Raw genomic sequence first — 22721 nt, forward strand, 5'->3', positions numbered from 1 at the left:
CGAACAAGGCACGGTGTAACATTCGGCTAACGTTCGCCGAACGCGAATTTTTTTTTCACACGTCAGTTGCGGGCTTTCAATCCCGAAGGCTGGTTCCGAGTAACTACGAACGTAATCGGAAGTTCTGATGTTTACCAAGTCAAAGAGCCGAGTCGAACACTATCCGAACCCAGTTCGCTTGGTTCGGCTGTGGTTATTAGCGGGCTTGAGGGATGGGACGTGGTGGTACAAGATGGGATGACATAGGTTTATAGGGTAAGAGATAAGACGTGGCAAGGTAAGATGCACTCAATGAGACGGTATGAGCAGGTATCTGGCCCGACGGGACGAGATACGAGTGTACACGATAGAGTAGAATGCGATAACAAAAGACGGAACAGGGTAAGATACGATGAAAATATGGCTCGACATGAGAGGACGTGTTTTGCAGTGAGGGTGGATGTGATAAGTTCCTAGACGATGAGTGTATACAGCAGTCTCTGATTTCAGGCACATTGGATTGTGTAGAAGTAGAATGCGATAAGAAAAGACGGAACGGAGTAAGCTACGATGAAAAAATGCAGGATGGCACGGCATAAGAGGACGTGATTTGCAATGAGGTTGGAAGTGATGAATTCGTAGTTGATGATTACTGTTCAGTTCTGGTCATCCTTTGAATCCGAGCATAGCTTAGCGAAACAGTTATTGCGAAAAATGTCGCACCTCTATTAAAGCATTAATTCCTGTGTCATTTCATTCAAACTTTGTATGCCATATGTAACCAAGTGCGAGGGATTTGCGGTGTAGGGGAAACAACTACGGTAGTCAAAAAGGGATTTCCCTTTGCGTTGTTGAGGTTAAAATGTAGATTTGCTGCAAATTATGTTTTGACAACAAAATACGTTTTTGTGTTAAGATTTTATTTTGATTGACAGGGTATGAGTTCACAAAGGATTTGTGAGTTGGAAAGTGGTTTGAATCACGAGTACTGAAGGATTTAGGTTTTTGGTAGGAGAGTATTTTTGGGTCATGTGATTGGAGACGCGCGCAAAGATGTTCCTTTTCCGCCTGACTGCGAAGTCGAGAAGACATGCTGGCGTAGTATTGAGAAAAGAATCGGGAAAGAAATAGAGATTCTTGGCAGCATCCGGTGATCTAATGTGGTAGATTGTGATGCCAGACGTGGAGGTAATTTTGATTTTATATTTGTATGATTGATGGTGAGATTAAGGATGAAAATTTGTTGGATTTGAAGTGGTGCTTGTTGTGAGAAAAGCCTGTTTGTGGATGGCGCCGGTGCAAATCATATTTTTGATGAAAATTGATGATTAATCACAGGTATATTGGTAAAATAGGATGATATTTTGGGGGAATATTATGTTGGTAGTTATAAGGAATGGTTTTGAAAACGATTGATCAGAAAATTGAACTTTTAGTTGAGTTGTGAAAGACAGTCTATTTATGACGAGGTGACGTCACAGGGTTGATTAAGAGTTGAAGTGGAAGCGTGATGTGACAGCCGAGACTATGTTGTTAAACCGTGTTGTACACAGTATTAGAAGAAAGTGTACTATGATAAAACATAAATTGTGGTAGATTTCCGGGAAAAGTATTAATTTCATAGTGAAGTCAGTCAGTAATCTGAGATGACAACATCTTGGATACGACAGGAAATCAAAATCGTTAATTTAGTCGCTATTGATAGTTCCGTAATAATTGCAGATGGAGGAGGATGCCGCGGTTTTCATGTTTCGGCCAGAGGTAGCGTGACCGAGAGAAAAGGCATGAGAAGAGGGAGCAGACGTCGTTTGTAGACTACTCTTTCCTAAGGGGTTTTAGATTCAGGTTTTAGATTCAGGTTTTAGTTTTAGGTTTAGTTTTAGGTTCAGGTTTTTTTTTAGATTCAGGTTTTGGTTTTAGGTTCAGGTTTGTTTTAGGTTTAAGTTTTAGATTTAGGTTTTAGGTTTTAGTTTTAGATTCAGTTTTAGATTCAGGTTTCAGTTTTAGGTTTCGGTTTTAGGTTCAGGTTTCAGTTTTAGGTTTTATTTTTTTTTATTCTTATTTTAGATCTAGTTTTATTGTCTTACGGGGTTCTCTCGGTAATCATTATTTGTGACTGTTGTGAACGTCAAGTGTGCTCTCCCCATATAGTGTAATCCAAACTTTAACCGGAAGTTGTGATGACATTGTCCATGGTAGGGGTGTTTGTAATAGTTGGCATTGTGAAGAGGACAGTGTATTGAATTTTTTGATAAAAGGATGGTTGTGTGATCTGCTAGTATTGGGGTCAGTGAGTGCCCTGTAGATGTATGAGAATGATCTAGCATGGGATTAACCCTTTTGTCGCCTGACAGAGATATTGTACGCTCAGGCTGAAGCCCACCAATCCTCTGAGAACTCGTCTTGTCTGTACGTATGTGTATTAGCTGCCATTATATTAAGAAATAAAGTACAAAGTGACAACATTTATTGTGTGTCGTGGTGGTGAAAGCAGACGCGAGTTTGTGTTGTAATTGTTTTCTACGTTTGTTCTGTTTTGTGAAATTATTTTATATTATTAATTAGTTCCAATTGGCCAAGTCTTTCCTGGTTCTTGTCTTATCCTTCAACGGGGTCTCGAGACACGAGCCCACGGCAGGCCTTGGGTTAGAGCTCCCCCCAAGTAAATATTGGGAGTTCAAAACTAGTTCCAACCACTCTTCTTGTATTTTTATCACATATTTGAGTGAGAGAGTGGAAGTTGATAAGTTCGATCCGTGCAAGTCTCGCAAGAGGACGTAGGAAATCCTCTCCCGGGCATAGTTCGTACGGAGAGAACGGGGCTAACTCAATAATGTGATTGGCACCTCCTTGTTTATCTTAGATTTTTACTTCGGTCTTATTTGACCCATTGTGACCTTTGTTGGGCATATTTGGGCTGTTATTTGACCGGTGTAAGGTCTTACATATAAGGCCGTCAACTCGACTATCTGGATCACCTTTCGGATCAAAGATTTCTTAGTGTATATGTAACCTCGCGCAGTACCACTTTGCTAGCTATGGAAACCAGACATTCAGTCACACGTTCGCGGCTTCGTGCAGACGAACTCAGATGTGGTGTAATTAGATGAAGCTGGATGGGAGACAACGAGTGTAATGAGATGAAGTAACTGGAGGTGGAACGGAGGGAGTTGAGACACGATGCCATAAGATGGGATGGCGTGACTTTTGACATGATGGGATAGGATTAGATACTGTCGATGGGACTGATGAAATGGGATCGGATGGTTGGTAGGTGTTACTTTTGATATGAGATGGGGCGGAAGAGAATTAGGTGAAATAAGAAAGAGTGGTCACACGCAGAACGCGAAAGGATGCCAAAGAGCAGATAAAAACAAGATTGGTTAGGATGAAATGGTACAAGATAAAATGGTGTTTAATGTTGTGAGATGTTACAACGATTGTTGTGTAGTCAGGGTGAACACACAACGAGAACCAAGATTAGTTGTAATTCAGGACATTCAAAAAAATCAGTTGAAAGGCACATGACTGATATCGTTATTGGTCTATGCTGATTAAGATCGGAATAATGTACATTGGACATGTATTTCTGTATTAATGTACTTATCATGTTATTATCATACCATAAAGAGAGTAAGACTAACTGAGAAACAACAGCAAAGATTACTTTAAAAAGAGTATGGTGGTGTGGCAAGATAACAAGGGCAAGAAATACGAAGATGGTAGAAAAAAACACACGTTAGCATGAAATCAAGCATGCGCGCTTTTCCCTTGTACGAGTCTTTTATTATGCACATGTATGTACATATGTGTTAGTGTGTGTGTCTGTGGGTGTGTCTGTGTGTGTGTCTGTGTGTGTGTGTGTGTGTGTATGTGTGTGTCTGTGTGTGTGTGTGTCTGTGTGTGTGTGTGTGTGTCTGTGTGTCTATGTGTGTGTGTGTGTCTGTGTGTGTGTGTCTGTGTGTGTGTGTGTGTGTGTGCCTGTGTGTGTGTTTGTGTGTGTGTGTCTGTGTGTGTGTGTGTGTGTGTGTGTGTGTGTCTGTGTGTGTGTGTGTGTGTGTGTGTTTGTGTGTGTGTGTGTGTGTGTGTCTGTGTGTGTGTGTGTGTCTGTGTGTGTGCTTGCTCGCGCGTATACCAGCCTGCCAGCCTGTCTCTATGTCTGTCTGTCTGTCTGTCTGTCTGTCTGTCTGTCTATCTATATGTTTGTCTAAGCATGAGTGTCTGTGGTATTCCTGTAGTTTTGAAACAAATCAGAGCTGTTTCGTATGTAAATCGACCTGGTGATTGAGCATAATGCTTGTTGCAACTATATGTTATATTAAATACATTATTGTATTCATCTGATTATTGATGTGATAAATAAAGCGTTTGCCTTGTTCTATCATTCAGATTTGTCATGTTCTTGTTAATGTGTGTGTACGTGCCTAAGTGTGAGTGCGTGTGTGTGTGTGTGTGTGTGTGTGTGTGTGTGTGCGTCTGTGTGTGTGTGTGTGTGTGTGTGTGTGTGTGTGTGTGCGTGTGTGTGTGTGTGTGTGTGTGCGTTTAATGATAAACGTCTATTTGTCACAAAGTGTTTAAACTTGTTACAGAAATGTGTTTTAAAATGAAACACTTCTGTTTAGAGTGCACTACCAATAAACATGATCATTTCACTACCACCACAACCAAAAACGAAATAGACGTCAAGAACAGCAACCAAACATTACCTGTGAGTTGCCACTGTCCGGAGGCTCTGAGTCCGGAGGGTAAAGAGGACTGTGATGACCAAGGGTCTCTGACCACGAGGCGTAGTAATCATAGGCCGTCAACGTCACATAATCCGCCAGTCTGTGTTGACATTAAAACAGTGACTTAAAGGGAAGGTTATACATTAAGAATGTTGCCTATTGTTTTACACTGGACTATAATTAAATAAAAAGAAAACACACCAGTAACCAGGTTAGGTAAGTTTAAATCAATATTTCGGCATGCAACTGCCTTCTTCGGGATGGTATGGAAAGAATGGACAATAATTATTATGAATGTTGTGTTGTTATCACATTGCAAAAGCGTTGTGAATGCCGTTTAAAACGGAAAAAAACTGTCATTCTTCTTATCTTTGTTTTATCAAAAAGGGACAGCATCGATAGTGTTCTGGAAATGTTGTTTCCGTTCAAAACGGAATGCTGGCATTCTGCGTCTGGGATAATTGGGAATAGTTATTAAGGCTGCTGCCTAGTAAGGTTGTCATTAATAGCATCCTTATCTCTATTCTTATCCACATCTTTACTCATTGCTGTTCTATCTGCCAAACGAAGATGATGGACGATGTTACCGTCGTCGTAGCCGTAGAAATTATGGTGATGGATGTGGTACTGGTGGTAATAATGATATTATCGTTGTTATTATTATTAGTAGTAGTAGTAGTAGTAGTAGTAGTAGTAGTAGTAGTAGTAGTAGTAGTAGTAGTAGTAGGGCCTAGTAGTAGTAGTAGTAGTAGTAGGGCCTAGTAGTAGTAGTAGTAGTAGTAGTAGTAGTAGTAGTAGTAGTAGTAGCACCAGCAGCGATAGAAGCAGCAGTACCAAAGGTGACCTGGCAATGTCATCACAGTCTGTATAAATATAATCTAAAGTAAAAAATAAAAAAAATCACAATAAAATAAAATATCAGGAGTACAATACAAAATAAGTAATAGTTTCTGAATGTATTTGATACATACTCCGCAAGGTCTCTTGGTGCAAACAGGTAGGCGGTCCCCTTTTCAGCCGACACACTGACAGCAAGCAGAAGTTTCTCCCTGCCATTAGGCACTTGTTCATTGTCAATAGCGGTTCTCATCGCCTTGGAAAACAAAGGAAAAAGCAAACAGAATCCCGGCAATTAATAAAAGATGTAAGACAAACACGAGGCGCAAGTTGCACAAACAGTTTCATCTGAGATTATCGATTGAACCGTAATATCCTTTTAGTTTTGGTTTGGTTTGCACATTCGATTCCTTGCACCTTTTCAGTAGTTACATTATAGCCTGTTGTTTGTTTAAAGGAAAATGGTGTTGTGTTTAATGTGGAATTTTACGGTATTTTCTATATCATGCATTCTGTTGCTTGTCTATCTAGCTGTTAATGCTGCATACTATATGTGTGATAAGATCTTGCAGCATCAAACGACTCAATCGAAATACAAACAAGTCGCGTAAGGCGAAACTACTACATTTAGTCAAGCTGTCGAACTCACGGAATGAAACTGAACGCACTGTATTTTTTCACCAAGACGCAGTGACATTAACACGCCAGAATAGCGCGGTAGCGTATTGTGCTAAGCAGGAAAGCGCGCTCTTCTGTATTCGTGTTAACTCTCCGAGCTTGTTTTGAATACAACCTATCATATCTATATGTTTTTAGAATCAGGAAATGATAAAGAATAAGATGAAATCATTTTTGGATCGATTTCTTAAATCTTAATCCTAAGACTAATTAATCTATTTTTGTTAATTGTGATCACATTTTAAGAGTAAACATAACATATGTATATATTTTTAGATTCAGAATGTGATGAAGAATACGATGCAATCAATATTAAATCTCTTTGCGAAAAATCGATTTTAATGACAACTTTAATGAGCAAAATCATTAATTAATTTGTAAGCCTCCAAGCTGAAATGCAACACCAAAGTCCGGGCTTCATCGAGGATTACTTGACCAAAATTTCAACCAATTTGGTTGAAAAATGAGAGCGTGACAGTGCCGCCTCAACTTTCACGAAAAGCCGGATATGACGTCATCAAAGACATTTATCCAAAATATGAAAAAGATACCATACTCAGGATCTCTCATGTCAAGTTTCATGAAGATCGGTTCAGTAGTTTTCTCTGAATCGCTCCACACACACACACACACACACACACACACACACACACACACACACACACACACACACACACACACACACACACATACACACACAAACACATACACCACGACCCTCGTCTCAATTCCCCCCTCTACGTTAAAACTTTTAGTCAAAACTTGACTAAATGTAAAAAAGCGAGTATAAAAAATCAAACTAGAGAAGTAAGAACATAAATTAATAAATGATACATGGATACGAAAATCTATACCTCTTCAATCTATGGCACTAATTTTATCATTGATAAATGAACACGTCAGTATGTCAATATGCCGGTTAATATCCCAAAAATAAAAACACAGTAGGTAAGAAATCATTAACGATTGAAAACAATACAAATCAAAAACCACAAACAACAAACAACAACAACAACAACAACAACAACAACAACAACAACAACAACAACAACAACAACAACAACAACAACAACAACAACAACAACAACAACAATTTTATTTGAACAGTATGGCCAAAAGCAAACCCTTCATGTTACAGCACGCTGAATTCAAAACAAATCGGACGAACCTGGACAACACTGATGTAAGTGTCGTTATTCGGAGCGGATGTCCAGTCTATTTCAACACCGTCAAAGTTGAAGCTTCTAAGGGAGGTAACCACGTTGTTGCAGAAAGTGTCCAGTGCAGAGTTTATGATGTTCATCCATTCTGGCTGAAGCACACCTGGACCTCCTACGGTCAGCAGAACTTTCAGGTCACTGTTGGTTGTCTTTAAGCCCGTTACTTGCCTGTATGTCGCTGCATGGAAATATAGACAACAAGGTGTATGTTAGGTACAATGATTTTGTTCTGTCTTGACTTGAAGACAGAAAGTATGGTAGGAATAAGGATGTTGTTGTGCTTTGTCTCGTAGACAAGAAGTGTGTTGGGAATAAGGATGTTGTTGTGCTTTGTCTCATAGACAAGACGAATGTTAGGAATACGGGTTTTGTTGTGTTTTGTCTCGTAGACAAGACGAATGTTGGGAATACGGGTTTTGTTGTGTTTTGTCTCGTAGACAAGACGAATGTTAGGAATACGGGTTTTGTTGTGTTTTGTCTCGTAGACAAGAAGTGTGTTAGGAATAAGAATGTTGTTGTGTTTTGTCTCGTAGACAAGACGTATGTTAGGAATAAGGATTTTGTAATATTTTGTCTCGTAGACAAGAAGTGTGTTAGGAATAAGAATGTTGTTGTGTTTTGTCTCGTAGACAAAAAGTATGTTATGAATAAGGCTTTTGTTCTGTTTTGTCTCGCAAACAAGAAGTATGTTAGGAATAACGATTTGGTTCTGTTTTGTTTCGTAGACAAGAAGTGTGTTAGGAATACAGATTGTTTCACTTTTGTTTCTTACACAAGAAGTATGTTAGGAATAATTATTTTGTTTTGTTTTGTCTTGTCTTTTATGAGACCTGAACACGGCATCAGGGTCAAAAGCTGTCTAGTTGTGTAGTCACCTTTGTATTAATGTTAGTACAGTATTTGTGGGTCTTTATATTCAGGAATAACATTGATTGAGTTTGGTACACCTCAGAAAATCACAGCAGTGTTTTCATCTTTGAAAGTTTTGTTATCACAGCGATGATTACTCAAGAAAACTAGCATCGCCAAGAAGAGTAGAGAACCGTGATTATTTTTTCTTAACCATTGCACAATGCACATTGTTACCATGGCAACAAGTTGGTATGTTCGTTGAACAAGATAATCGTTTGTCGCTTGATTTTAAAGTGTGTTTACTTTTGACCAAAATCAGCAAGCATGTGACGATTTTATGCTTGAACTGAATTTATTAACTTTGTACAAACGTCTTTCATTAGTTCTAAAATCAGATGTTGAGCAAATGAAAATGTGCTGAGTGCATGCACAATATCGTCACATGATACAATTTGACATCTCCTTCGTGAACAAAAGCTCAGCTCACTGTCTCAGATGGGGTCCTGATTTGGCCTAAACGGTCCGCTGGACCCAAAAAAGCAACATTTAACTAACTAACTGTCTCAGATCAGCCCAGACTGTCTTATGGGGTTAGGCCACCCTTTCACTTGGAAACCCAAAACAGACTCCATGACTGCTTCTTGTATAGAATATATTGTTGGTGGGTGAAATGATTTTGCAGAGAGACCCGAGTGACAAGTGAAATTAATTCATTAAGACATTTCCACTCACCCCAAGGTTTCTGGGTTCTGGTATGTCTAAAAGGGGAGCGATGATCTCACTTCAAATCAAAGCATGACCAGTTCTAAAAGGTTGAAGCTGGTCCCCTGCAGCTGTGGACTAGAGGACCAGACCACTGAACACATCCTTCAGCGATGCACCATCCTTGAGTGTCTGAGAAAAACCGTGTGGCCAACTGTAGTCTCCCTCCACTGCAAGCTGTACGGAGGAAAGGAAGACCTGGAGAAGACGGCATCATTCGTCTCGCTGTCCGGGCTGACAATAATTCTAACAAGTGTGATCGACAAGAAGAAGAAGAAGAACCACGAAAAAGATAATACCTTTAACAATACCCCTTCTATGTATAGCAAACCCACCTTCATCGTTCCATTCTATCGTTTTTATGTTGTTCTCGGTTGTGTCTATCTTGGCGTAGAAGTAATGGACGTGGGTGCAAAGACCTGGGTCGACGTTGTTAGGTCGAAATTTGGCGAAAGACTGCGCGCGATACTGAGACCAGTTGGTGAAGTAACAGCCCACGATCCTCTGGCGTTGGGAAGACGTTATGGTCACTGTGGATACATATCGTAACCATTAAACAGGATACAAACTGTAATAACCGGTGTTTACTGGTCCATTCTGCGTTGGATAAACGTTATGGTCACTGTGTATACAGATCGCAATTAAACAAAAACTAAAACAAACCACTGGACCTAGATACTGACTGTAATAACCGGTGTTTACTGGTCCATTCTGCGTTGGGTAGACGTGATGGTCACTGTGTATACAGATCGCAATTAAACAAAAACTAAAACAAACCACTGGACCTAGATACTGACTGTAATAACCGGTGTTTACTGGTCCATTCTGCGTTGGATAAACGTTATGGTCACTGTGTATACAGATCGCAATTAAACAAAAACTAAAACAAACCACTGGACCTAGATACTGACTGTAATAACCGGTGTTAACTGGTCCATTCTGCGTTGGATAAACGTTATGGTCACTGTGTATACAGATCGCAATTAAACAAAAACTAAAACAAACCACTGGACCTAGATACTGACTGTAATAACCGGTGTTAACTGGTCCATTCTGCGTTGGGTAGACGTGATGGTCACTGTGTATACAGATCACAATTAAACAAAAACTAAAACAAACCAATGGACCTGAATGACTGTAAAATCTGTTTTATCTTGTCCATTCTGCGTTGGGTAGACGTTATGGTTATTGTAGATGAATATCGAAGCAACATCTGTTGGATCTCGATACTGACTGTAAAAATCTGTGTTATTTGGTCCATTCTCGGTACACTCTCAGCCTACATTAAAAAACAGACAAATGTGTCCATGTTTCTGTTATGCCAGTGTTTATCTACTGGATCTGCATTTCAATTACAACATATTTTTTCTCTGGTCGGTTTCGGGTGCACTAATTTGCCTATGGTGTAAATGAAATTCAAATATGTGTTTCTGAACATACCCCTCCTTTAATAGACAAACAAGTCGCGTAAAGGCGAAATTATTACATTTAGTCAAGCTGTGGAACTCACAGAATGAAACTAAACGAACTGCATTTTTTCCCAATGACCGTAGTCCGCCGCTTGTGCAAAAGGCAGTGAAAGTGACAAGCCTGTTTAGCGCGGTAGCGGTTGCGCTGGGCTGCATAGCACGCTTAACTGTACCTATCTTCGTTTTAACTTTCTGAGCGTGTTTTTAATCCAAACATATCATATTTATATGTTTTGGGAATCAGGAACCGACAAGGAATAAGATGAAATTGTTTTTTTAAACGATTTCGGAAATTTAATGTTTTTCATAATTTTTATATTTTTAATTTTCAGAGCTTGTTTTTAATCCAAATATAACATATTTATATGTTTTTGGAATTAGAACATGATAAAGAATAAAATAAAAGTAATTTTGGATCGTTTTATAAAAAAATAATGTTAATTACAATTTTCAGATTTTTAATGACCAAAGTCAATAACTAATGTTTAAGCCTACATGCTGAAATGCAATACCGAAGTCCGGCCTTCGTCGCAGATTGCTTGGCCAAAATTTCAATCAATTTGATTGAAAAATAAAGGAGTGACAGTGCCGCCTCAACTGTTACAAAAAGCCGGATATGACGTCATAAAAGACATTTATCGAAAAAAAGAAAAAACCCTTCTGGGGATATTATACCCAGAAACTCTCATGTAAAATTTCATAAAGATCGGTCCAGTAGTTTACTCTGAATCGCTCTACACACACACTCACAGACAGACAGACACACACACACACACATGCGCTCACTCTCTCACACAGACACACACACACACACACACACATATACACACTCACACACGCACACACACACACACACACACACACACACACACACACACACACACACACATACAGACACACACACATACACCATGACCCTCGTCTCGATTCCCCCTCTATGTTAAAACATTTAGTCAAAACTTGACTAAATGTAAAAACATACTCTAACTTCAGTTAACTGCGTGTTCAAATTCACTTTAGTGGCAGTCAATAGACCCTTGGAAAGTTAAACAGAACGTACCAAATAGAAGCAGGGCGAAACGTTGCCAAACACGACAGGAATCCATGTTGAAGAGATGTCAAACAAGAGAAGCCGGCTGGTTTACCTAAATATAGCACATAACAAATTGTGTCAAAAAAGGGGTGCCGTATTTGCACATTCGCAGCTGTGTTATTCTTACACTTTAATTTCTAAAACGAGTCCCTTATTCATAGGTCTGACATTATTCCTAAGCTTTTTTAATGTAGTTTTGACGTTCCCTTGTTCACCGTTGAAATCGCATGTGATGGTACTGTTTATATACATTATGTGTTGAAGATATCCGAACGGAATGCGCCAGCATCAAATGCGTGACTGATACATTAATGTTGTTGAATATATGTTTTGGATATTTTTTTTATAGGATTACTAAATTGGCACTTCAAATTATCAACACAAAGAGACACAGACACAGACACAAACAGACACACATAAACACAAACAGACAGACAGATACACCCACACAAACACACACACACACACACACACACACACACACACGCACACACACACACACACACACACACGCGCACATACACACCCACAAACAAACACACACACACACACACATGCACACACACACACACACACATGCACCCCCCCACACACACACTCATAGGCAGACATATATATGTACAGATATACAGGCACACACTCACACACACCACACACACACACACACACACGCACTAACACACACACACACACACACGCACACACACACACACACACATACACACACGCACACACACACACATGCACCCCCCCACGCACACACTCATAGGCAGACATATATATGTACAGATATACAGACACACACAAACACACACACCCACGCACTAACACACACACACACACACACACACACACATAAACACACACACAAACACACACACACAAACACATACACACTTTGTCCTATAAGAGTTGCTAACACTGAGGCAGTTTCAAATTGCGCTTTGGAGAACACCGCTTATGTAAGTGTTCATCATTTGTTTATATTTCAATTTGTCTTATACACCTGTTAGTAGGGAAGCAGTAGTACAACATTTGTCATCAACCTTAGTCACATTATATCTTGCAAAACCTGATCGCCTCAGGTATAATTTTGCTTGACTGCATTGTAAATTCTACGAAGGTCCACATGAAAGAAACAAAATGGTAAATATACATCTCACCTCATCCGAACGTCAATGAAATAATCCAATGTATCCGCTACTGACACGCACACTACCATTCTGGTGTCCACAAATTAAAACACCGAATGTTCTCCAGCTTCCGTTCAAACCCACGAAACAGGGAAAAAAAAGAAGGTATGACTGAATATGGACAAAGTGATGCTCAGTGCCTTTCCCCTGTGATGTATACATGTACGAACCTTCCCCTTTTTTGTATGCATGCATCCGCAAACAATTGATCCAAAGACGCGCCTATGATCTCTGGGTATTTACCCAATCGCTTTTTCAAAACCTATGCTAACAGTGGTCCACCCTGTGGGGATGGCTTGACAATTACGCCTAACCGGTCCTGCCACTTTGTGTCGGCAAATCTCATCCTCCGTTGGGAAAGCGCTACTTGCTGTCAGAAACACGGGGTGTTATTTGCTTTCCTTCAGGAAGTGCGACACTTTTCTTTGTTATTATTTTTCTTAAAAGAAGAGAGGCAGCTACTGCATTGATGTACCATTTCAATAAATGTTAAAGATGCTTTCAGCCCGTGTAAAACGATGTTGTAAATCAGTACAGATTTGTCGAGGTTTTTAAATGGTACAAGAGCATCCTTCTGCTATGACGCATACGCACAATTTATTCTGAATTAATCATATCGATATAGGGGTACCAGTTATGAAACTAACTCAGGAATCAATTTTCGCTCTGCGCAGAAAGCAGACAAGCTCTGGATTTTGTGTAGATGTTTAAGTGAAAGATTGTCCTATCCCATGAAAGAAGTGAGTACGGATTTGGAATAGTATACATAACAAGGGAATACAGCCATGTTAAAGAAAGAATGGCACCATTCACATATTTTATGTTGTATTTTTTAAATGTCATGGTTGCCTCCTCGAGAAGAGTGGTGGCACACAAGATAGGTTATATGAGAAAGAAGGTATCTTTAAAGGAGAAAGAGAAAACACCTACGCATCATTCGATAATTTTATTTTAGGATTGCCTTCTCAAAGGGAAGAGCGCAGTCTTGGCTGTTTGCTTTTTCTTGAGAGGATGTTGGTGTCTAGTCGGTAAACGCACAAATGGCTTTCGTTGCACAAAAGCATGTAGGATTTTGTTGATTACTGCTTCGTTGAGGTGCGTCATCGTTGTCGGGCCTGTTTGCCATTCTCATCGGTGGGTGAAGTACTTCTTGTATGTGAGGACGTGGTTGCGTTGGTGTTGGTGTGGTGAGAGTGCATGCATGTATATGTATGTATGTGTGTGTGTATGTGTGTGTGTGTGTGTGTGTGTGCGTGCGTACGTGTGTGTGTGTGTGTGTGTGTGTGCGTGTGAGTGTGTGTATGCATGCGACATTGTGTGTATGTGTATGTGTCTGTCTGTATGTGTGTGTCTGTGCCAATCTGACTGTCTTAAGTCTCGTTCTATCTCTTTTTGTATGCACTAATTTCAGACTTTTTTTGTATAACATTGATGTCACAATGCGTGTGACTCGTGCATTGTATTTGTTGATAGTAAACACTCAGCGTAACAACACCAATCCAATCACCTACGCACACCCACACCCACAAACACACACTCCATAATACCCACTCAACCTCACAACACACCCTTTATACACACACACACACACACACACACACACACACACACACACACACACACACACACACACACACACACACACACACACACACACACTCCGCATGCTAAGATTTACAACAAACGAAGATTGTTTGGGATTTTGACAGTTTTTAATTTCAGTGTGTAAAAGGCATTACATAAAAAATATCAATCGGTAGTAAAATAAACCATATTTGTCAAATGTTGAAAAAGAAAAACAAATCAAGGACACAAAACAACATTTCGTGCAAACATTTGTGTTGAGAGAAGTCAAGAGGAAAAACAACAAATCGAGGGTCAATAATATTGCAAGTGTACAACGATTTAGGAAAAATGGTCAAACTTCACAAACATTCAGCCACACGGGGAATCATACAAGGAAAACACTGTTGACAAGACCCCCACGCGGCATTGCTGCATCCGAAATTAAATGTTTGCCCTAAATCATGTCAACATGTACCAACGGAAAAATAACAAAGGTCTGACACAACAAATCGAGAGAAAGGCGCAATTATAAAATGTACGTTAACACATGCAAAGAGAAAACAAGTCGCGTAAGGCGAAAATACAATATTTAGTCAAGTAGCTGTCGAACTCACAGAATGAAACTGAACGCAATGCCATTTTTCAGCAAGACCGTATACTCGTAGCATCGTCAGTCCACCGCTCATGGCAAAGGCAGTGAAATTGACAAGAAGAGCGGGGTAGTAGTTGCGCTAAGAAGGATAGCACGCTTTTCTGTACCTCTCTTTGTTTTAACTTTCTGAGCGTGTTTTTAATCCAAACATATCATATCTATATGTTTTTGGAATCAGGAACCGACAAGGAATAAGATGAAAGTGTTTTTAAATTGATTTTGACAATTTAATTTTGATAATAATTTTTATATATTTAATTTTCAGAGCTTGTTTTTAATCCGAATATAACATATTTATATGTTTTTGGAATCAGCAAATGATGGAGAATAAGATAAACGTAAATTTGGATCGTTTGATAAATTTGTATTTTTTTTTACAATTTTCCGATTTTTAATGACCAAAGTCATTAATTAATTGTTAAGCCACCAAGCTGAAATGCAATACCAAAGTCCGGGCTTCGTCGAAGATTACTTGACTAAAATTTCAACCAATTTGGTTGAAAAATGAGGGCGTGACAGTGCCGCCTCAACTTTCACGAAAAGCCGGATATGACGTCATCAAAGACATTTATCAAAAAAATGAAAAAAACGTTCGGGGATTTCATACCCAGGAACTCTCATGTCAAATTTCATAAAGATCGGTCCAGTAGTTTAGTCTGAATCGCTCTACACACACACACACACACACACACACAGACACACAGACACACACACACACACACACACACACACACGCACATACACCACGACCCTCGTTTCGATCCCCCCTCGATGTTAAAATATTTAGTCAAAACTTGACTAAATATAAAAAGAGAAACGATTTGGAGGCTTTAACAAAAACTAAAGGCAACGTTCTACTGGAAAGGACTGACACTGGATTAGGTATCAACAAAATCTACTCATATTCTCTAATACCGTACGGTACTTCTGTCCTGAATACCACTATCAAATTCCTTTTTGTAGAGAACCGTGCCTTGTCGAACAGAAGGGCGCGTCAGCTTCGAATTTGTTTCCGAATCAAAATCTTAACACTAGAAATCAATGACTTTAGCAACACAAACCGTCATTATTATGGGAAACAATAAGGAATACATGAAAACATGATATGAAAATAAGCACCATTCAACAACTGTTTTTTAACGCAAAAGTTTTTATCGAACATGTATGCACACTATCATCGGTTCCCCAGACAAACAAGGACAACACTTTGAAGCAGACTTTCAACACAAAGGTTCGTGTTGCTTGCAGATTTCGCTGGTTGTTGGCAGCATTTAGAGGTTTAATGAACACACAATATTGTCTTCAAGTTTGTAAGTGTATGATCATTGATTCGTGCCAAAATTCCTACAGAGATAGAAAAAAAAGATATAAGCAAACCAGGTAAAAATGACAAATGATGGGAAGAGGAGTCCAGCAGACACAAGTGCAGCATGACACATACTGTCTATTTCTTTATCTATCTCTGTCTCTCTCTGCCTTTGTCTATCTTTCTCTCCCTCCCTCTCACACACACACACACACACACACACACACACACACACACAGACATACACACACACAGACAGACAGACAGACACACAGACACACACACACACACACACACAAACACACACACACACACACACAGAGACAGCCACAGACAGACAGACAGAGACAGACAGACAGACACACGCACACACACAGACAGACACACACAGACACACACGCACGCACGCACGCACACACACACACACACACACACACACACACACACACACACACACTGAGGTATCCTCAGTGTTTGCACCATGGTAACGTGTAGCAATATGCACACATGTATAACGGAGTATATAAGCGCAGAGAAAGCAAGCCATGCGTTGAATAACAAAATGTCCCAAGGCATTGCAAAGTAAACTCCGCACAAAAAATAAAACAAAACATTAACACTTAAGAAAAAATGCGTATCCACAGATCAATAGTTGTAAAGGAGCTGTGTCAAACATTAAAAAAAAGCGAGAGAGAAAAAGTCCAGAAAAAACCCACACTCTGCTCAACGGCTAAAACTATCCACGATGCAGTGGCTACAGTGAATTTACCTTACAATTCAAGATATTCTTCTGTCTAACCTATATTCCAATTGACGTAGTTCTGAAAATGCAGTGTTACATTTCTTGAACCGAATTCGATGTTAAAACTGCATTTGAATAGCTGCGTAAGTATTATAATGCTGTTCGATTCATCAGATTAACACTTCATGCGTTATTAAAATGAATACCTCTGCCCTAACTCAAAGGTTTGAAATACTCATGAACCACATATTTTAATAACAGACTATCATGAAATTCACTGATATTTTAAGGAACACTTCTTGCACTTCTAAAAGCACCCAGTTATAACAATACCAAGACATATTTCAGTGCAAACATAAATATAAACAAGACACTCGAAGACTTAAAGGAGTAGGGGGGTCATCTGACTCATGTTTTATCACAGATTCAAGTACACTTTAGAATCAAACAAGAAAAAAAGAAGGGATTTTTAAAACAAGTCTTGACTTCGTGAGTTTGTGGTTTAAATGTTTCTGGGATAAAAGCAAATTAAGACATTTTCTTCGAATATAAAAATAATATTGTTGTGGAAGCCCTTTCATCGATAAACTAAATCCGCAAGCCAATATGATTGTTTTGTCCATTTAGGACAAAATACACTCTTTACACCATTTCAAAAGGAGCTCACTTTTCCAGTTATAAATTTAAGTAAAAAAGGATTTTTTTTTAATAATTGTTAAAGGTGGTCGTCTACATTATTGCTTTTTTTCAATAATCTTATGGTTAGATTTCGCTAAAAAGTTATGTCAGATGATAAATGAACCATGAGGAAAAAAGTTATAGTTAACAAATATATGTAAGAAAAGATTTTATTTTTGGGTAGCGTGACTCACGCTTCCAATATTTTGTTTTCTGTTTGCTGAGAACATGTGCTTTGCCTAAAAATACTGACCAATCAAATTCAAGTCACTATGCTTATAGCCACGCCCAAACAAGTGCAGCAACAGTTTGACACTGGAGCGCTGTCCACGCTTTTTTTAAACGCACGAAATGCACGGGATTTGAGAGGAGTTTTGCAATTGGCATTTTTCAAATAAGGATATCCTATACTATGAGTACTACGCTGGAATACTAAAATGAATTTTCAAACGGCTACACTGGCTTCGTCTTTCCTGATCGAAAGGGGGTGTATTGTTGATATTTGTAGATAATAGACTCTGCATTTTAATGGTCAAATGGCGATTTCGGTATAACAATGTAGACAAGGACCTTTAATGGTCAAATGACGATTTCGGTATAAAAATGTAGACAAGGACCTTTAATAGCATTCTGTGACCACCCACGATTATTTTGTCACATTTAAGTCAAGAGACCCCATGCGTGCGTGTGTGTGTGTGTGTGTGTGTGTGTGTGTGTGTGTGTGTGTGTGTGTGTGTGTGTGTGTGTGTGTGCGTGTGCGTGTGTGTGTGTGCGTGTATGTGTGCACATTAAGATTACAATGACAAACGTTGATTCAGTTAGTTAGTTTAGTATTGTTTTCACAATGTGCGAGTTAAACCTTGGCGACCCAAACATATTTTTCCTTTTTGACGTTTCAAAACCACATCAATAATGAGAGAGATAAAAAGGATAACGTCTCAAGGAAAACAAATATAGCCAGTTCACTCGGCTGGTAAAACAAATGCACTCCAGTTTGCAAACTATCCATTCCAATATGCAAATAGTGCCTGAACTAGACACCTTACTTCAGCCAGAACCGTGCAGAGAAAATGCATGTACAAGCTTTTTGATGCGTTGATTATGTATCAAGTTGAATACCTCTTATAACAGAAAGCAAACAGCAATAAAAGCAACATGTACGAGTGTTTCAGATGAAATCTTGCAAGCGATGACAATTAATTAAATCCAAACGGTCACCGCATGAATTAAAAAACAAACATTTAACTAACATCAATGTGCGTTTCACGTTTGGGTTCAAACATGCCTGAGAATAAAGAAAGGAAACATGCATAACAGCCACAGTAGTATATAAAGTGCGTCATATTAAACACAAGTCAGTGATTACACTATTGGTTAAAAACACTGGATTTAAAAGTCAAAGTGTGTACGGTTTTTTAATGCAAAAAACAAAGGCAACCCGATGGTACAGAGGGTGATACTTTGAACATTTCCTTCAGGCTTTTCCCCCCTAACATATTCTCTCTTTTCTTTTGAAGAAAACATTACATACATATAAAGTTGTGAGAATGTTATGCCGTTGCATCTATTTGCTATTTATCATCTGTTGAATTTGGCAGTACCAAGAACTATCTGATATTTGTAACGGCCAAAACACAATTGTTACAAACTATCCTTAGCTTTGCAGATGTGTGCATAATCTTATTCGTTTTCAGTATTTCATGTTGATGGCCGTACTATATCTTCAGTGCGGATGTGGTCGCAAAGTAAACCGTCTTCCGGAAGTCGTGGACAGATCTCAAGACTTTGGTATGCAGGGTGTCTACCTTCTTGCCATTCTATTGGATAGCTGTCTCCAGATATGTACCAAATGGTGATATATAAAAATGATGCTTATATTAAAAAATGTGGCTCAAACAATGCGACAATGTACAAATAATAATTATTGCAATAATCAGTAAGTATGGAAACTGTGCCTCTAAGAAAGACCATCACCGATAAGACACACTGGCAAGACAAAAATCATGACATCAACTGCACATTGTGGGAAATAATCTGAATGGAGAATGTTCCAACGACTTCTTGGCTGCAGATCGATGCTTGTGTGCCTACACATTTCTGTTCAAAGTGAGTGAATAGAATCGATGTTATGGATACAGGGACTTCTGGTACAAAAACATGCAAGGAAAGATAAAAGAAAATTCATTAAATCGAAAACCACACCAAAACAGTGGCACAACACGTGTTACCCCGATGACTAGAAAAGAACAGATGTCAAAATCACCAGGAACGGGCAGAAAACATGAATAAAAGGTTGTGGTTTAACGCTGTTGGTGCATCTCTTGAGTAATTGCTCTGCCAAAGCCAATTGCAGGTTGTCCATAACAATGAGAACCATCAATAACCTGGAGTCGTATTCAGGAAAATCAAAAACATGTGAGGTGGCTTCAGCGGCTGGAGCTGTTTGGTTTAGGGATCTGAATTCCGATTTAACTGGCCATCTTTGAGCGCTTTTATTTTTACTAGGTAGTTATCTCACCTCTTGCTCTGTACGCATGCGCACATACACCCTTATCAAAGGAAATCACCGCCACTCAACGCTTACTACTAGCCGAGATAAGCGCGGTCAGCGAGGCGCCCCATGGCATATAAGACCACATGCGGACACAGCCATCCAAACATCAAGAGATTACCGGGCGGCATCATGCCTTTAGCGACTGTTGCGCCGAGGGGTAGGTCCGGTAAGTTTAAAGCCGTCACGTGACTTTGGCGGGTCGAAACGGGGTTTAATTTATGGCATTTAGGGCGACTTACAGCACGAACAGCGCCACCATGCGGTCAAGTGCCGCTGGTGTGGTTTCCTGAATACCGATCCAGAACAACACTTGTTGGATGCTTTGTGTCCAAACCAACAATCGTGCAAAACAAAACTGAGCTGTCAGTCCTCCAGCCCTGCTTACCTCGTACATTCTGTCTGTTCCTTTGCTTTCCACTGACGTCCAAGACCATATCTAATGCAGCATGTACTGCCTCCGCATGTGAAGCTGTCTGTGGTCTAACAAACACCATGTAGAAAGCATTCGTTTGACGAATTAGCACACAAATGGTATAGTGTCAGCTAAGCACCCTGAGGACAGACGGCAAAACAGACCTACAGACGACTAAAGCACGATCACACGTTAAAGTCCACGTTGATAACATGCTGTGCATGGGTATCAACCAGGGGAAGAAATGATAAGCTAAACTCATGTTTACGCTAGAAAGGGGCAGACCGACGTTGGATGTCTATTTAGGTAAGAAAACAGAGTAGTTTTTAATCATTGTCACCAGTCTTTTAAGTTACTGAATCTTGGAATCCTAAAATGCCTAAGCAGAAGAGAAAAATCAGTATCTATAAAAAAATAAGTAACAAATAGAAAAAAGCCATTTCCACAAAGCAGCATTACAAAACCACACGTAGCGTCATTTACTTGCACCATCTTTCAAATTGTGTACAATTAGTGTCTTCATAACAGAGTCTCCAAAGCTCAAAATGTACAGGAAGATCATATGTTGTGCAAAGTGCATCCGTATGTGCGTGTGCATGAAAACAGCATGGTGACACATATATACGTCAAAACAAGTATGATGTCATTTATAACTTTTTGCGTTCAAAATACGTGCACGTTGTGTTCTGCTCAATTCAAATGACACAATCAGTTCTTTCAGCTGGCAATGTCCTTTCACAAGTCCATGACTTGATTGAATCCTCCATCTAGTTCGTAGCATTGTAAATTACTCGAGGGCATCTCAACGCACAGACACTCCGCGACAGGCCAGACACATTCAGAATGCAAAGCATTACTCTTCTTTGCGCTTATTTTTGTTCGAAGAACCACAAGCGCAGATAATGCTGCTGATAAAGGCTCTTCCATCCGCCTTGTTTTGTTTACTGTCATCCTCAACAGTCGAGAACCTCTCAATAGAAAGTCTAGCAGGAACCAGTCACGAGGAGGATCCTTTGCCAACAGATAAGCAGCGTTTACCACGCTCAGTAGATACCAGTCCATGTGTGCAAAGATCGTCGACAACTGTCGTGAAAAACACCCTCGGTAGAACCATACAGTGACTGCAAAGCACGTGTGAAAAAGTTTCGAAAACAATGAAAAATAAAAAAAAATAAAAAATTCTATGGAAACCAACTAACAAATGTCAAGCCCATTGTAACCAGTCGTTGCCAAAACCACGCGCAATAGAAACAAACCAATGAGCGTCACACGTGGGAACTCGCTTTTCACTAAAACCTAAGCTCGGTAGAAACCAACCAACCAACGAATTCAAATTGTTTTGAAGTGTGCCGTCGCCAAAAAAACGCACACTCAGCAGAAACCAGCCAATGAGCGCGAGACACGCGGACTATCGTCGTCCCAGCTGCATGGGCTCGTCCTCCAAGTCCTCGCCGTCCGCATACTCCGCTTTCTTCTTCCTGGAGTAGATGAGGAAGACGAGGCCCGCCAGGACGAACATGACGAAGACGATCCACGAGAGGACGAAGGAGAAGCCGTAGCTGGTCTCCGCTTCCCTGGGGATCCTCTCCGGCATGTTCTCCTTCTCGTGGTTCACCGTCTTGACGAAGACCTCGTTTAGCACCAAGAGGCATGCCGCTGGAACAAGCAGACATCCATAGCATCATCATTATAATCATCCTCATCTCATCAATCACCCAAAATGATATTTACAAATACAAAATAATGTACATAATTTAAATATCTTAAAATTATGAACATAATAATATCTCTCTAAGTTGATTAACCGATGGGTGAGGCTGAAGTACAAAATACTTTGAACACATTGAAAACAGTGCTTGTTGTGATCCTTTGATTGAATGACATTTATGCGGTAGTGTTAAGACATTCTGAAGTCAAACATTGTTTTAAACACCTTCAATCGTGCAAACACATAAATGAGGCTTGGTCTAGTTGATACCATTCTGCCATTAGTGCAGATGG

At 39.7% G+C, this 22721-nt stretch overlaps 2 protein-coding genes across 6 annotated transcripts in view; both read right to left on the minus strand.

Moving 5' to 3' along the window:
* LOC138960234 (neurogenic locus notch homolog protein 1-like) overlaps nt 1–12912 on the minus strand; it is a 75468-nt gene extending 62556 nt beyond the window's left edge. For all 5 annotated transcript variants that reach the window (XM_070332030.1, XM_070332032.1, XM_070332031.1 and 2 more), the window contains exons 1-6: nt 12781–12912; nt 11585–11669; nt 9391–9585; nt 7390–7619; nt 5678–5799; nt 4686–4806 (exon numbers count right to left, since the gene is read on the minus strand). In XM_070332030.1, coding sequence (XP_070188131.1) covers nt 4686–4806; nt 5678–5799; nt 7390–7619; nt 9391–9585; nt 11585–11630 — 714 coding nt within the window. In that variant the 5' untranslated portion in view covers nt 11631–11669; nt 12781–12912. The remainder of the gene's footprint in view (nt 1–4685; nt 4807–5677; nt 5800–7389; nt 7620–9390; nt 9586–11584; nt 11670–12780) is intronic.
* A 1597-nt stretch (nt 12913–14509) lies between these two features.
* Nucleotides 14510–22721, minus strand: part of LOC138960236 (voltage-dependent calcium channel gamma-1 subunit-like) — a gene marked incomplete in the record, with an annotated part of 101568 nt that continues 93356 nt past the window's right edge. Inside the window, 1 exon segment of the mRNA XM_070332041.1 lies at nt 14510–22376. Within this exon segment, the coding sequence (XP_070188142.1) occupies nt 22129–22376 (248 nt within the window).

The sequence above is a fragment of the Littorina saxatilis genome, linkage group LG2 (genome assembly GCF_037325665.1).
Source record: "Littorina saxatilis isolate snail1 linkage group LG2, US_GU_Lsax_2.0, whole genome shotgun sequence".
Taxonomy (NCBI): Eukaryota; Metazoa; Mollusca; class Gastropoda; order Littorinimorpha; family Littorinidae; genus Littorina; species Littorina saxatilis.